The sequence below is a fragment of the Sarcophilus harrisii genome, chromosome 3 (assembly GCF_902635505.1).
Source record: "Sarcophilus harrisii chromosome 3, mSarHar1.11, whole genome shotgun sequence".
Taxonomy (NCBI): domain Eukaryota; kingdom Metazoa; phylum Chordata; class Mammalia; order Dasyuromorphia; family Dasyuridae; genus Sarcophilus; species Sarcophilus harrisii.
The window spans coordinates 454040815-454057430 of NC_045428.1; the positions used below are offsets into that span (position 1 = coordinate 454040815).

General features: G+C 36.7%; 1 protein-coding gene across 5 annotated transcripts in view; it reads left to right on the plus strand.

Annotated features, from left to right (window-relative positions):
• Nucleotides 1-16616, plus strand: part of PRDM10 (PR/SET domain 10) — a 130098-nt gene that overhangs the window by 63343 nt on the left and 50139 nt on the right. For all 5 annotated transcript variants that reach the window (XM_031960895.1, XM_031960894.1, XM_031960896.1 and 2 more), the window contains exons 5-9: nucleotides 3257-3473; nucleotides 5220-5461; nucleotides 6822-7025; nucleotides 8311-8383; nucleotides 9239-9356. In XM_031960895.1, the coding sequence (XP_031816755.1) occupies nucleotides 3257-3473; nucleotides 5220-5461; nucleotides 6822-7025; nucleotides 8311-8383; nucleotides 9239-9356 (854 nt within the window). The remainder of the gene's footprint in view (nucleotides 1-3256; nucleotides 3474-5219; nucleotides 5462-6821; nucleotides 7026-8310; nucleotides 8384-9238; nucleotides 9357-16616) is intronic.

Here is a 16616-nt window from a genome sequence, read left to right on the forward strand (position 1 = left end):
ATAGGCTCGTTGGTTCTGATCTTTAGGGAATCTATATAACTTAATTCACTAGTTTAGTGGGTTCCCCTAAATAGATATGAAATGTATCTGTTGTACCTAGAAATGATTCACCCTTTTCATGGTTTCCTCATCAACAGCTTGCATACTCCTGGCATCTGATGCTCTAGCCTTGCTTTGGCAGCAGTCTTTCAAGATGATGCACTTATTCAGTCTTTACAGAAATCTCCAATGTATTTACAATAGCTGCATGTTACCACCTATTTTTGTATCGGTTTTCTCGGCAGCAACCAGTAGCCAGCAACAATCTTGTCTAACCAGTGTCTTTTCAGTAGCTTCTTCTGGGAATAATATTTTGGCTGTTAGAGTTTCAAAATAATGAGTAAAATTAACACACAGTTGCTTTATACAGTCTTTCCCAGTTGGGCTTTGCAACAAGATGAAGAATTGATGAGTATATAGGTATATATGCGCTTCCACTTTATGCTATCCTTAGTGATTAATTTAAGCACATATTGAACAATCTATTCTGAGTGGTTCAGAATCCTGAGTGGATTAACTGAACCCTCACTTGCACTGGGAAGACTATAAGACACTAAAATTCTAATGAGGAGAATCATAGTAAATGACATTTATATAGGGCTTTAAAGTTTGCAAAGTGCTCTACAGACATCTTCTCATTTTATTCTCACTGTACTCCTGAACAGTATGTACTTGGGCATTCTTGTTCCTATTTTATAGATGAGAAAACTAACACACAGAGGTCAAAGGTGTGGCACAAATCTACTTAGTGTTTTATGTTACACGGTGCTTTATAGTTTTGCTTTTCTCACAATGGCCTGTTTGTTATGTAGTGTATTAATATACCCATTTGACAGAAGGGGAAACTGAGGTTTAGAAAAGATGTGACCCTCTCTACCCCACCCCGGGGCATACATGTAGCAAGTATCAGAGTTGGGATTGAGTTCCAGTCATTCTTGACTCCACATATAAGTCTCCTTTTTAAGTATTGCCATTGCCATTGCCATAAATTCTCTCTGGATTTTTCTCATTGAGCTCTCAGCATCAGCAAGCATTTTCTTTCTTTCTTTCTTTTTCTTTTCTTTTCTTTTTTTTTTTCAATAATAGCTTTTTATTTTCAAAATACACACAAGATAGTTTTCAACATTTACCCTTGCAAAACCCTGTGTTCCAAATTTTTTCTCCCTTCCTTCCCCCCACCCCATCCCCTAGACAATGAGTAATCTAATATTTTCAACAAGCATTTTCAATCAATACACATTTATTTAGCACTTGCCATTTGCCAGACATGCTATAAAGTGCTGGAGATACAAAAAAAAGATAAAGGACACTTGCTGCCCTTCCTGACCTTACAATCTCTTTTCAGTGATGCTGAGAGCAGGTCAGTCCCTCGAGATTGCTGCCCCTTCTGAGATGCTCAGAGACAGGTGGTACAATCCAGCTGTGGGGTTCAGTGGGCTGCTCAGTTGTTTCATTCCTGCCTGATCCTTCTTGACCACATTTGGGGGTTTCTTGGCAGAGCTACTAGAGGGGTTTGCCATTTCTTTCTGCAGCTCATTTTAGAGAGGAGGAAAAGGAGATAAACAGGGCAAAGTTTCGCCCAGGCTCCTTACACAGGTAGTGAGTGTCTGAGGCCAGACCCAGAAAGATGAGTCTTCCTGAGTCAAGGCTCAGTCCAGTTCTCTAGCTACTGTATCATTTAACTGCCCCAGCAGCAATTAAGTCAGACCTTAGTAGATGGGTAAGGTTTAAGGAGATGGAAGGAAGAGAAAAGAGGGTCTTCCAAGGAAATGAGGGGGAAAATGCAAGAAGGTGTTGTACATCCCAGAACAGTAAGTCACTTAATCTCTAAGGGCTGCAGGTGACCAAGAGGTGAAGTTTCAGAAGGATTGGACATGTGATGGAAGAGGGCATTCCTTCAGTTAGTTACTTGCACCATTGAGATCATAGGTCTGGACCAAAAGAAAAAGAAATGAAGGAAGGTTCAGAAACATGGTCTAGAAGAACTCACCCCAACTCCAAAGCTAAAGGACCTCTGTCTCTCCCAGTCTCCTCCTATGTGACCTTGGGCAAGCCAAGAGCTCCTTTGGGTCTTTTTCTTCAACTGCAAATGAGTGGTTGGTTTAGAGAGTAGTCTCTAAGATCACTTTCAACTAGAAACAGCCTGTAATTTAAGTGGAAGTGATCATGATATGCTCACTTTGAGGTGTAAGAATTTGTTAATTTTCTCCTGGCACAGTGGATAGAATCAGGAAGACCTGACTTTAAATTGGATACTTACCTAACTACTGGACTTCTGGACAAGTCACTTAAGTGCTGTCTTCCTCAGTTTCCTCATCTGTTTAATGGGAATGACCATAATATCTACTTCACAATGTTATTGTGAAGATAAAATGAGACAAATGTTTCTGAAGTGCTTTGTGAACCTTCAAGTGTTATATAAATGCTGCCTTTGTGGTGGTTGTTATTCTTAAGTGCCAGACACTATTCAAAGATGAAAGGGCCCATGCCCTCAAGAGAGTTTACATTCTTTTGGGAAATATGGTGCACTCAGAACAAGGGCCAGATTGGTCTGACTACAGTGGAAGGCGCTTGTTATAGAGTAGTAGAAATAAAACTGAATAGAAGAGTTTAGGGCAATATATAGAAATCTTTAATACCTATTCAGAAATTAAAATGCTATTTTGTTTTAACTAATGTTTGTTTCCTGCTAGTGTATCTATACAGATAAAATATATACACCTTGGAGATAAGTGCTAGTCCTAAATTGTGTCCTATCTATCAGTTATTTTGACATTTTTCCTTTTGTAATTGAACTCCCAAATCATTTACATTTTATTATATTAGTTAATTTATTTTTGCTGAGGCAATTGGGGTTAAGTGACTTGCCTAGGGTCACATGACTAGGAAGTGTTAAGTGTCTAAGGTCAGATTTGAACTCGGGTCCTCCTAACTTCAGAACTGTTGCTCTGTCCACTGCACCATTTAGCTGCCCCTAATTATTTACATTTTAAAAGAAAGATCTAAATGACTTATTTTGTCTTAGCAGTCAGGAATTTAGAGATTTTATTTTATTAGAGGAATGTTTTGAGGTCATGTGCCCTGTGGATAAGAAAGTAGTTTTTGTTGGATATTGAAATAAATTGAGCTAAAGGATAAACACCATGAAAGTCTTATATTATGTGTAATCATCAGCCATATATATGAGCCCTCTCATTTTTCCTTACACTTTCTTTAGGCCTCATTGCCCGTCCATAATCAGGTGTTACCTCCTATGGAGGGTGTGGATGGCTCAGATCCTTTAGCACCTCTGCAGAACCCCATGGGTAGCTTGGAGGCAAAAGAAGAAGAAGAAGATGATGAGGAAGAGGATGAGGAGGAGGAAGATGGTGAAGATACAGATATGGATGATTGGGAGCCAGATCCACCTCGGCCCTTTGACCCTCATGATTTATGTAAGTAAAAGAACTCTAGTTTTTCAAGAGAATGCTTTCTTGCTTTAATGTTTTAGAACCCTCAGGGACATTTTTATTTCCCCATACTTGCTTTGCTGCTTTTATCCTGTTCTACTTTATTGCTACTCAGCAGGCTACTCCAGAGTACAAGATCATTACATTTTTCTGTTTACAGATGTTTATCGTATCTTTATGCCATTGATTTTATGCTTCTGTTCTTGTTTTGGAATCAGGAATGTTCAGGGCTTTGAAATGGCACCATAATTATTCATTGACTATGGCAGGGACTTTCATTTGGTGCCTATTTTGCCGATGAGAAATGTTGATCTTCCTTTCCCAAAATAAATATTTGCCCTTTGGAAACTTCATTGCTTTTACCTGAATCCAAAGGTTTTCAAAACAGTCCCTTTATAGCCATTTTAAAGGTGATAGAAACATTGCTTTATTTTAAGATAAACATATATTCATACATACATATATATGTATGTATATTTGATTATTTGAGGTAATAGAAATAGAAAATATCTTCTTCTAAGTTATTCAGACAACTATTTAGAAACTGTTGAGTAAAATGAGATTAAATTACTTAGTTCTCTTGCTTAGAACATTGGCTCTAGAGGCCAGTGATATTCCCTATATATTCTAATAGTTTTTTATTCTGTTTTACGGCCAAAAACTATATGTAACTCTGGCCAGTTATCTCTGGCCAGTATACTTTGTATGCCATTGGTCAAGAAGGAAGAATCAGGGAAATAATTTGAATAAATCAATGCAAAACTGTCATTATTGGAAAAACATTTCAAAGCACATATGCTAATGACACTGCTAATCTACTATATCATCTTAAAAATTGTTTTATTGATGCCTTTTGTCTTTACATCACAGTCATTTGCCACCTCCCCCCTCCTGATCGAACCTTCCCTTATGACAAAGAAAAACCAATTAAACAAAAGAATCTGATATGGAAACCTTCTCTGACATTGTATACATATTCTGTCCTAGTAGTCTCCCACCTCTCTGCTGTGAGGGAGGAGGTATGTTGTATTATCTCTTTTCAAGAACCTTCATTCATTTCATTGGTTTTTCCATTCCTCTGAGTTTTAGTTCATTATGTATCCATTGTCATCATCATGTACTAAATATACTACAGTATAGTAGTTCCTTATTCCACAGTATGTTGCCTATTATCATTAGATGGTATTCACTGAATTCTTATATTGTTCAGTGCCTTTTCTGTTTGAGTTGTTCATGTCACAGACAATGGCGCTTCTCCTTCAGCTTCCCTGGAGGAAATTGAATAAATAATGTCATTAGTTTGTGTGATCCAAATGAATCCCTCTTTTTGTTCTCCAGATATAGTTTGAATTGATTTGTGTTTTTAGTGACCTCCAGCATAATTGCTATGTAGCCCAGAGATGTGACAGCAATGTGAAATTTATATATTGTTTGGCTTTCATTTTATTTTATGCAGGCATAAAAAATCCTGCTTGATTCTAAAGAAAAAGTCATTTTATTTATTTACTTATTTTGCTATAACAGTTGTCTAATCTGCTGCAAGCACTAAAAAGTGAAGTTGGGCAAGCTGATTAACTTTTAAAATCTTGGTACCATGGACTGAATTTGGGAAGTCTTTAGGCTAGAATTTTTTTCTCTCAGGGGGCTAGTGAGCTCTTTTGTCTAGTGATGTTTCCATTGCATGTGCTTAGGAATTTTTACCTGTTCCTCAAGTTCTTCTGTCTTTTTCAGGGTGTGAAGAGTGCAATAATGCACATTCTTCAGTATGTCCAAAGCATGGGCCCTTACATCCTATCCCCAATCGTCCAGTCCTTACCAGAGCAAGAGCCAGTCTGCCTCTGGTACTCTACATAGACCGATTCCTAGGAGGAGTGTTTTCCAAAAGGCGCATTCCCAAACGTACCCAGTTTGGCCCTGTGGAGGGGCCTCTTGTCACACAATCAGAACTGAAAGACTGTTATATTCATCTAAAGGTAGCATGCTTTGTTAATGTATTTCCTTCCTGCTTCTAGGTTAAAGCACTTTGAAAGAGCTACTAATTGTTCTATTGTCTTGGTCACATAGTAGTGGTTTTCCAGAATTTTTGCCTGTCTCTAATGATTTTATGTTTAAATGGAAATATTTTTTCCTCCTCAGAAAGACTATTTAGTTTTTATTATTATCTCCGAATAGTGAGAGAAATACAATTTTTGAAATATTATGGGGATGTGATCCTTAAAATAAATTTTTGTTTCTATTTCCATGTACTTTAGCAGAATACAAATTATGGAGTGGTATTTAAATGTTTAGACATAGCCTTTTCTGCACAAAGTGGTTGGGAAGAACATTTCTCAATGTGTTGAGATGCAGACTGCATGTTGTTTTGAGGGTTTTCCAAGTACCTGCTTTAGGAGTTTTATTGTACAGATCTAGATTCTTCTAGTTTTCACAGTTGTTGACAATTTTGATGTCTGTACAAGGTTTTTTGTTAGTTTGTTTTTTGTTCAAACTTGTTATTCCATTAATGGGGGAATTCCTATTGTGGAATCTCCTTCCACCAATGAGCAATTTGAATGTAATTTAGTCTTAGAGAGTTACTTGGGTACATGCAAAAGTTATGTGATTTATTCCGGATTCTATCATGTGTGGAATGTATAAACATCAGATAGAATTGAACTCCTTTACTTGCTGAGGAAGTGCATTTTAATCTGGTCTCTTCTTTGATTTTTGTCTGTTATAATTGTAGCATCCAGTATTTATATAATATTTTCAGGTCTGCAAAACACTTTACATGTTATTTAATCTATTGGATTATCACTTAAAAATTTTACCTCTTAGTTACATGTTTTTTGTGGCTCCACTGTGAGTGGATAAGAGTTAAGAATATAGTATTTAAGAAATCAGGTGCTAGTCAGAGATCTAGACAGTGAGGAAAAATAACTCTGAACCACTAATATCATGAAACCCATGTACTTTCAGGGTGTAAAGAGTGTAATAATGCACATTGAACTTTACTGTCATAGTATAGAGGATAAATTTATTTTGACAAGGTTTATTATTTCAAGGTAAAGACTTAAAAGTAAATAATCTGACTAAAAATGGTTCAAAAGGAACTTAAAAGTGAACACTAGTTGAGCAGTTCTTTCAGTTTTGGCAACAATTTGATTAAGCCCTGCAATGGAGAGTAAAGTCTCAGGTTATATAGTTAGATAATTTGTGGTGATAGCAGTGCAAATAGTACAATCAGCATGCTGAGCTGCCTTTATCAAAGATGTACATTCATTATATTATTGGATTGATGCATATAGTTTTGAAAGTTTCTGATGACTTTTTCCTCATGTTTTTTGGTTGCAGGTTTCTCTTGAAAAGGGGGAGAGGAAAGACAGAGACATACATGAAGACCTGTGGTTTGAGTTGTCTGATGAAGCACTTTGTAACTGGATGATGTTTGTACGTCCAGCACAGAATCACTTGGAACAGAACCTGGTGGCTTACCAATATGGTCACCATGTCTATTATACAACAATAAAGAACGTAGAACCCAAACAGGAGCTCAAGGTAGGGCATGGTCCTCGTGGTGCCCTTTCTGGATAGGAAAGGTCACAAATAAAGTAGTTCCCCTTGATAATCTCTTTGGAATTCTTTTTGCTGTTCTGATGACAAAGTCTTAAATGCAAAGATGAGGCAGTGAAGAAGCCCTGATTTCCATATCCTCACAAGGTGTCATTACTACTGTGGGCCTGAGAGGAAAGGGCTGATGAATTTGTGAGTTAGTGGGTATGAGTGAAGATGTGAATGATATTATGCTTGATCTTTTGTGAATTGATTTTTAAATGTACTGGTAAGACTGCTCCCTCTTTGATATATTATATAATATTCAGAGAGAAAGTCCATGTGTTTGATTGATGTGCTGGTTTCTGAGAGTCTGGTTTCCCACCTTCTTGCTCAGCGGAACTCTCTTTTCCAACTTAGACCGATCTCTTTGTGCCAGACTCCCTGTTTAGTCTTCTTTGCCTCTGCTGTCCACAGTCCCCTCCTGGCTCTTCTTTCTCTTCCCTCTTGCTTTCCCTGCCTGTTTTCTGTGTGCTCCTTTTGATGGCTCCTCATCCACAGGCTGTCCCAGAGTTGTGGGGGGTCTGAGAAGGCTTTCCCTGGGCTTTTCTCTCTCCCTAAGCACCTCAATGTCTTTTATTAGCTTCCATGGGTTTGATGATCCCAACAGAGATGACTTCCAGAGTTCTGGGTCTAGGCTTAAGCCTGAACTCTAGGTCTTCATTATAATATTGTGAAAAGAACACCAGCTCTAGAATGAGAGGAATAGGGTTCAGATCCCACCTCTGATTTTTTTTCTGCTTGTATAACATTGGGGAAATTGTGGAATCTTTTTGGGTTTCGTTCTCTTCTCTAAAAAAATGAGGAATAGTGCCACTTTTGTTTTAAGCATATTTGTTAATGAAGGCAACCAAAGCATTTATTCTGTGAATTACTGTTAACAGATGAAAGTTCTGATGTGAATAATGCCTAGAATGATATTAAATGCCATATATAACATCTTTGGTAGATATTTTGAGTGGTTATCTTTTGATAGGAAGCTATGAAATTTTAAAAGGTAGAGCATGTTTTCCCACAGAGCAGGTAAAAAGGGAAGACAGCAAAGAAAACATGCAGTTTTACTTGGCCATTTGCCAGTAGATAATTTTCATAACTGATAATTTGTCATTTTATGTTTTGTGGGCCATGGAGAAACTCTTTTATTCAGGTAAGTGGAAGGAATGGTTAAAGCACATCATAAAGATCCAGGGATGGAGGTTGAATCTTGCTCATCTATGTGTGTGTCCTGCAGGTGTGGTATGCTGCGTCCTATGCTGAGTTTGTAAATCAGAAGATCCATGACATTTCTGAAGAGGAAAGAAAAGGTAATTTGTTTTTTTGTTTTGTTTTTTTTTTTGTATTTTATGTTATTTGCACAAAAAAATTTTTATATCATATGATATGTCAATAAAGTTATTCAGAGCCACATGTCTCTTTTTAATGTTAGCATCAGATTATATTGATGAATTTTGTTTTCTCTCATGGATTCTGGAAAATGGCATTTAATGTAATGAAAACTTACAAATATTAAATTATATAAACCCCAGTCAGAGAATAGTCTTTGCCTAGATGTTATTAGCCTTGAAGAGCTGTAAGAAAGATATTGATTTTTAAGTGCCTGTATTGTGATGTAATGAGCCTTTTAGACAAGAGTTCCTAAGAAGGGCCCATGAATTTACTTAAAAAATTTTTTTTTGGATAACCATATTTCAGTTTAAGTGGTTTCCTTTATAATCCTGCATATTTTATTTAATACATTTAAAAACATGCATTTAGAACTATGAGAAGGGGTCCATAGACTAAACTGGGTGTCCAAAAGGGTTTATGAGACAAAAAATTAAGAAACCTCTGTTTAAAACCATTATCACTGGATCTAAAATCTCTGCATTACTTGTGTATTTTTCTAAATGGTAGTACTTCTGCTCTTGTTTAGTGTAATGAGATAAGTAATTGTGCCATTGAAGGTCTAGCATGAATTGGATAAGGACCACAATAACTATGTGTTGAGTCATCACTTGATCATTGGGCAAAGCATCTTATAATTCAAATAAATATAGGTACCACATGATTCAGCAGGGCAGGTTAAATGTGGATGGAAATTCTAGGAACCCTGATAAGATGTGTTTTTCTCTGACGACTAGTGATCATGTACCTTAACATTTCTTCTTTTTTCAATACAGTTCTTAGAGAGCAAGAGAAGAACTGGCCTTGTTATGAATGTAATCGTCGATTCATAAGCTCAGAGCAACTTCAGCAACACCTCAATTCCCATGATGAGAAGCTGGACTTCTTTAGCAGGTATTTATCTGGTATACACAGAATGGAAAACGAAATTTGGTATTCCAGGACTCAGAATCTTTTCTTAATTATCTGTTAATTGCCTTTTCTGATTAAAAGATTCCTATGAATGGCTCCCCAGTATTTAATATCTAACCATGACTATAGAGAACAACAAGAGTTGCTGTGAGAAACTTCGTAGTCCATTTTCCCCCTAGTTTTCACTAAATTAATACCAACAAGTGGAGAACTTGTTGAGATAGGAATGTGTTTCCTAGACAGACTGTTGGAATTGCAGAGCAAGGGTGGATATTTTTGATCATCTAGATCCATTCCCTCATTTTACAGATGAGAATAAAAAGACACACACACACACACACACACACACACACACACACAGGTTAGGGAGCCTCACAAAAGTCATACCACCAAGCTGACTGGCACATCTATTGTTTTTTCCACTTGTCAGAACCATACCATTTGTAAGCAAAGGAAGAATTTGGACCAAGAATATTATAGCCACTTTGTATGAGGAAAGGTATGCATGTGGAAGCTTGATCAAGCTCTGAAATACACTTCCATTTCATTTTTTTTTCCAGGTCTTATTAATAAGGGATTGGTAGCCAGAAAGCCTATGTAGAACATCATCATCATCATCATAATAGCTGACATTTATATTGTGCTTTGAGATTTGCAAAGCGCTTTACATATATTAACTCATTTGATCCTCACAACAGCCTTGTGAGGTAGGTGGTATTATTATCCGCATTTTATAGATAAGGAGACCGAGGCTCAGAGTGAAGTGAGTAGTCACAAAGCACAAAGCTAAGTGTTGGTGGAGGGATTTTAATCCAGGTATTTATTGACTCCTACATAAGCATTTGTTCCCTCATACCGCTCTGCCTCTAATAGAATTTTAAATTAAAATGGATCTTGTAGCTCATATAATCTAGTCTCCTGCCTTATATAAGAATCATTTTTTAAAACCTCCCTTATAAGTGGCCATTCATTCTCTTTTTGAGTCCTGCCAAGTCACCACCTCATAAGGCTGTCCATTCTGTTGTTGGACAACTTTCGTTGTTACTCATATTCATCTGTGTGTTGCATTAGATTCTGCCTTCTCTAACCTCCAACCATTGCTATTCATTCTAACCTTGGAGCTGCATAGAATAGCTTCAGCCCTTCTTCCATATGACAGTCCTTTAGATATTTAAAAGCAGCTATCATGTATTCCTCAACCTTTTTTTTCTAAGCCAAACATCCTAATCTCTTTAGCTGATCTTTATATAACATGGTTAAGTTGCCTCATTGTCCTTATTGTTCTTGCCATTTGCCATAGATCTTCAATAATTGGGGCCAGAACTAAACATTGTATTCCAGATATGTTTTGACCAGCAAAAATTACAGTGAGATTAACTCTCTTGCTTTAAACTAGATTTGTATTAGTACAACCTAGTATTCTCCAGTTTTTTAGAAGCTAGGTCATTTTATTTACTACTTAACCTTATTATTTTTTTATTTGAAGTCCTGTCTGGCTACAAATTTCATCATCCTATACTAGTCCTATGGACTTCAAAAAAATCTAAAGTCAGATCTTTGTATTTATCAGTTTTACATGCCTTATTAACTTTTTTTTTTTTTTTTTTTTTTTTTTTGCTGAGGCAATTGGGATTAAGTAACTTGCCCAGGGTCACACAGATAGGAAGTGTTAAGTGTGTGAGTCTGGATTTGAACTCAGGTCCTCCTGACTTCAGCTCTATCCATTGCACCAACTAGCTGCCCCTGCCTTATTAACTTTGGACCATTGTTTCTGCCAGTTTTGTGTCATTCATAATTTTTGATCTCTTTGGGTCTTTATTTAAATTATTAATAAAAATGTAAACTAGAATAGACTTGAGAACAGAACTCTTGGGATATGCCACTAAAAGTGTTATTGCTTTTACCTTTTCTAGGCTAACCTTCCCAGTTCCTGTAGCAGATCCTTATATAATATGGTTGAGTTGCTTTATCTTAAGTGATAAAAATCCATTTCTTTCAGAAGTGACCCATTCTACTTTTGGGTATATCTAATTTTAGAAAGTTTTATCATATACTGAGTCAATTGCCTCCCTGCAGCTTTTACCTATTGATCATAGTTATCTTCTTGGAGGCCAAGAAGACAAGTCTGATTGTTGTTCCATAAGGTAGTCCTTCAAATACTTGGTCACAGCTATCATGCTTAGTGGTTTCTTTCATCTGCTTCTCCTTCAGTCTATTATGAATGAACCATATTAAATAACCTTATTGCTTTCTTAACTTCACATTTGATGAAACTGATGTCAAGGGAAGTTAAGAATTTTTTTCAGATTTTTTTTCTTTTTAGCAGAATGAAGTCCAAATGTTTAAACTCTCTTGTCATCACTGTCTTTTGTGCTATTTTTGTTATTTGTTTCAGAAAAGTATCTGCCTACAGGGAATAGATGGATACCATTCTATTACATGTAGTTTTCCCGACTTGGCCTCTTTTTGCCAATCAAGAATCAAAAGATTGTTATTCCGTCCCTTGCCAGTTCCCTAGGCTGATTCCTTCCTGGTTGCAAAGAATCATTTCTGCCTATAGAGGATCTTTCTATTCTGCAATAAATAGAGAGAATCCCTTTCTTCCTGCTTCTACCCATCTATTGGTTTGGCTTGCTTATAAAGATAGAAGAGAAATGCAATTCCATCTGCTTTCCTCAGTGGACCCCTCAAATGAATTGTCTACCCCCCTGAGAGGATACTAACCTGAAGATGAACTCCTGGTTATTCTAATAACCATCTGGAACTCACTTGGCAGTGGTTAATAGACTCCCCTATTCTGGTGATCCTGACTTCCAGGCCATTGTTATACAAACTGCATTCTTCATCCCCCACTGTCCTTTTCGTTATTACTATCCCCCTAACTCAGTCTCATCAATGACTGATTTTAATCCTACCCAACCCTTCCACTGTGCTCTCTAGAATATGTGATCTGTAGATAAAATATTTACTTTCATCTTAAATCTTTTTCTGTTCCACTCCTTCCAGTGTCTGGTTATCACTGAGACCTGCCTGCCTCTATTATACTCAAAAAATCGAGGTCATTTACTAAGAACTTCCTCATCTCCTCCCCTTCTCAATTCACAACTCCCTAATACTGTTTGCTACTATCTCCATCTGCAAGCTTGTCTTACATCATGAGATGGCCCTTTTTCACATGCTCATAGAATTACATTTCATTCTGTCTTTTCTAGCAGATTGGCTCTCACTGTCTCACTGATTCTTCCTATTTTACTAGCTGCTTCCCTCTTGCCTTACAAAGATGCTCATATGTCCTCTATCCTCAACTCTCATTTGATCCGTCTATTCCTGCTAGCTATCATATCATATCACTCTTCTACTTTGTGGCTAAATTTCTTTCTTCCTATCATTTTTCCTTTTTTTAAAAATTTTTTTAATGGCTAAATTTCTTTTTAAAAAATCTTTAAATAATACCTTTTTATTTCCAAAAGATGTGCAAAGATAGTTTTCAAGACTCACCCTTGCAAAACCCTATGTTCCAAATTTTTTCTCCTTCCCTTCCTTTCATCCCTTCCCATAGACAGCAAGTAATTCAACATATGTTAAACATAAGCAATTCTTCTCTATATATTTTTCTACAGTTATCATGCTGCAGAAGAAAAATCAGATCAAAAATGAAAAAAAATAAGAAAGAAAACAGAAAGCTAGCAAACGATAACAAAAAGGTGAAAATACTATGTTGTGATTCCCCATTCAGTCCTCACAGTCCGCTCTCTGGATACAGATGTCTTTCTCCTTCACAGAACCCAGCCTGAATCACCTCATTGTTGAAAAGAGCCACATCCATCAGAATTGATCATTATATAATCTTTCTGTTGCCATGTACAATGATTTCCTGGTTCTGCTCATTTCACTTAGCATCAGTTCATATAACTCTCTCCAGGACTTTCTGAAATCATGCTCCTCATTTCTTATAGAACAGTGATATTCCATTCCATAACATTCATGTACTATAACTTATTCAGCCATTTCCCAACTGTGTGGTTAAATTTCTATAAATGTTGTCTATAATAGATGCTTTTTCTTCCATTCTTCTCTTTTCTTAACTCAACATTCTGGTTTCCAAATTCGTTTTTTACTTGAAATTATTCTTTCTGTAAGTTGACTAATAATCACTCAGTTGCCAGTTCCAGCAGTCTTTTAAAAATCCTCATTCTTTGTGACATCTGCAGCCTTTTCCATTGATCAACTTCTCCTTGATAATATTCTTTTCTCTTTGGGTTTCTAGGACTCTCCTTGTTCTCTTTCTTATCTGATCAGTTTTTCTCAGTCTTTTTTTGCCAGATCTTCCTCCAAGTCATGCCTACCAATGGAGGGTGGCCCTCAGACCTCTGTCCTGACCCTCTTCTCTTCTCTTTCTTTACTATTTCACTTGTTAGTTTCAGTTATTTTCTCTTTACAGATGGTTATTAAATCTGCTTATAAAATCCTAAGATTTTAAGAGGTCTTAAAAGTCCCAAGACTTAAGAGGTCTCTCTGACCTCTCTTCTCCCATCTCCCCACCTGCCCATAGGACATCTTGTAGTGACTGTCCTGGAAACAGCTTAAACTCAACAGGTCCAAAGATGACCTCATCTTTCCTCCTGAATCCTCTATTCTTCCTGACATCCCTATTACTGTTTTTGGTGCCCCCATCCTCTGAGTCCCAGCTTCTTAAACTGTGGGTTATGACTCCATATGGGGTCCTGTAACCCAATGTAGGGGTCATGAAATGATTTAATTGTTTGATTTGTATATCTGTTTTATATACCTATCTATATACCTGGGTCACATAAAAATTTCTTGGATGAAAAGGGGTTGTGAGTGGAAAAAAATTAAGATGTCCTGCTCTTAGTCACCCAAATTCAGCACCCACGTGTTATGCTCTACTCCTTATTCTCAAGTCTCATCCAATCTGTTGCCAAGGCCTATTTATTTTACCTTATATTATCTCTCTTGCATTATGTTCTCTTCTCTTCTACTACTTCTGTCACCCTCATCTAGACCCTTATCATTTCATGCTAATAGTTGAAATAATTTGTTGTTTGGTCTGCCTGCCATAAGCCTCTTTCCCTTGTGAATCCACCTTACACTCAGTTACCAGAATGTTTTTCCTAAATCACAGATCTTTGATTCCCTATCCCTCCAAGATCTAATATAAAGCCCTTTAAAAGCTTTTCAAAATGTTCCCCTCTGTCTACCCCTTACTAGTCTTCTTACACTTTATATTTCCCTTCTCCCTCATCATTTACCCTTCCGTACATTGACAGTGACCTTGTTGTTGTAGAGACCTTACATTTTCCAACCTTGGGCATTTTCATGGTTGACTCATACTTGGAATGCTCTCCTTACTTAAGTATCTTAGTCTTCTGGATTCCTTAAAGTCCCAACTAAGTTTCTACTGGACTTATATCCCAAAGAGATCTTAAAGGAGGGAAAAGGACCCATGTGTGCAAAAATTGTTTGTGGCTGCTCTCTTTATGGTGGCAAGAAACTGGAAACTGAGTGGATGCCCATCAGTTGGAGAATGGCTAAATAATTTATGGTACATGAGTGTTATGGAATGTTATTGTTCTGTAAGAAATGACCAGTAGGATGATTTCAGAGAGGCCTGGAGAAACACACATGAACTGATGCTAAGTGAAATGAGCAGAACCAGGAGATCATTGTACACAGCAACAAGAAGACTATACGATTATTATTTCTGATGATTGTGGCTCTCTTCAACAATGATATGATTCAAATCAATTCCATTTGTCAGTGATGAAGAGAGCCATCTACATCCAGAGAGAGGACTGTGGGAACTGTGGACCACAACATATAGCATTCTCATTCTTTCTGTTGGGTTTGCTTAAATTTTGTTTTCTTTCTCAGATTTTTTTTCCTTCTTGATCTGATTTTTCTTGTGCAGCAAGATAAATGTATAAATATGTATACATATATTGGATTTAACATATATTTTAACATATTTAACATGTATTGGACTACTGACAGCTAGGGGAGGGGTTAAAGGGAAGGAGGGCAAAATTTGGAACAGAAGGTTTTGCAAGGGTCATTGTTGAAAAATAACTCATGCTGCTGAGTGAAATGAGCAGAACCAGGAGGTCATTATATACCTCAATAACGATACTGTATAAGGATGTATTCTGATGGAAGTGGATTTCTTTGACAAAGAGAAGATCTAACTTAGTTTCAATTGATCAAGGATGGACAGAAGCAGCTACACCCAAAGAAAGAACACTAGGAAATGAATGTAAACTGCTTGCATTTTTCTTCTTCTTCACGGGTTATTCATACTTTCTAAATCCAATTCTCCCTGAGCAACAAGAGAACTGTTCGCTTCTGCACACATATATTGTATCCAAGATCTACTGTAACCTATTTACCATGTATAGGACTGCTTGCCATCTGAGGGTGGGGGTGGAGGGAGAGAGGGGAAAAATAGAAACAGAGGTGAGTGCAAGGGATAATGTTGTAAAAAATTACCCTGGCATAGGTTCTGTCAATAAAAAGTTATTTAAAAAAAAAAAAGAAAGAAAGAAAAATAACTCATGCATATGCTTTGTAAATAAAAAGCTTTAATTAAAAAAAAGGCCCAACTAAAACCTCACCTTGTATTGGAAGTCTTTCCCAATTCCTCTTAATTCTAGTGCTTTTTCTATGTTGAATATCTCCAGTTTATTCTGAAAATAGCTTGTTGTATGTAATTGTCCTCAAGTTGTCTCCCCTACTAAATAGCGAGCTCCTTGAGAGCAGGTATTTTTGCACTTATTTGTATCGGCAGTGTCTAGCACAATGTAGTGTTTTAGAAATGCTTATTGCCTTTTCAGTTCTTAATACCACAAGCATTGTGTTAGCATGCTCATCTTTTAACAACATATATTTTTTTGAGTTAGAATTTCAAGTTCATATTTCATATTATTCATGTTCTATCTTTTGGAATATGGACTTTCCAGGCCTTCCTTATTCCTAACCTTTTAAATATTTATATTTCATGAATTCCTTTGCTTTCTTCCAATATTAATTTTTTTTTATGTCATGTCTGGGCTTCCTTCCATTATTCTTTTTGTTATTATGTTATATCCTCCATGGTATCTTGTATATCAGTTTTACCTATCCCTTCTAAAGTTTCTTACTTCACTTTAGCATTAGACAGTTTAAAGTCCTCTTGATCAGATTGACAAATCTCAGGACAGTTATTTTCTTCCTAACTGTCTTAATATT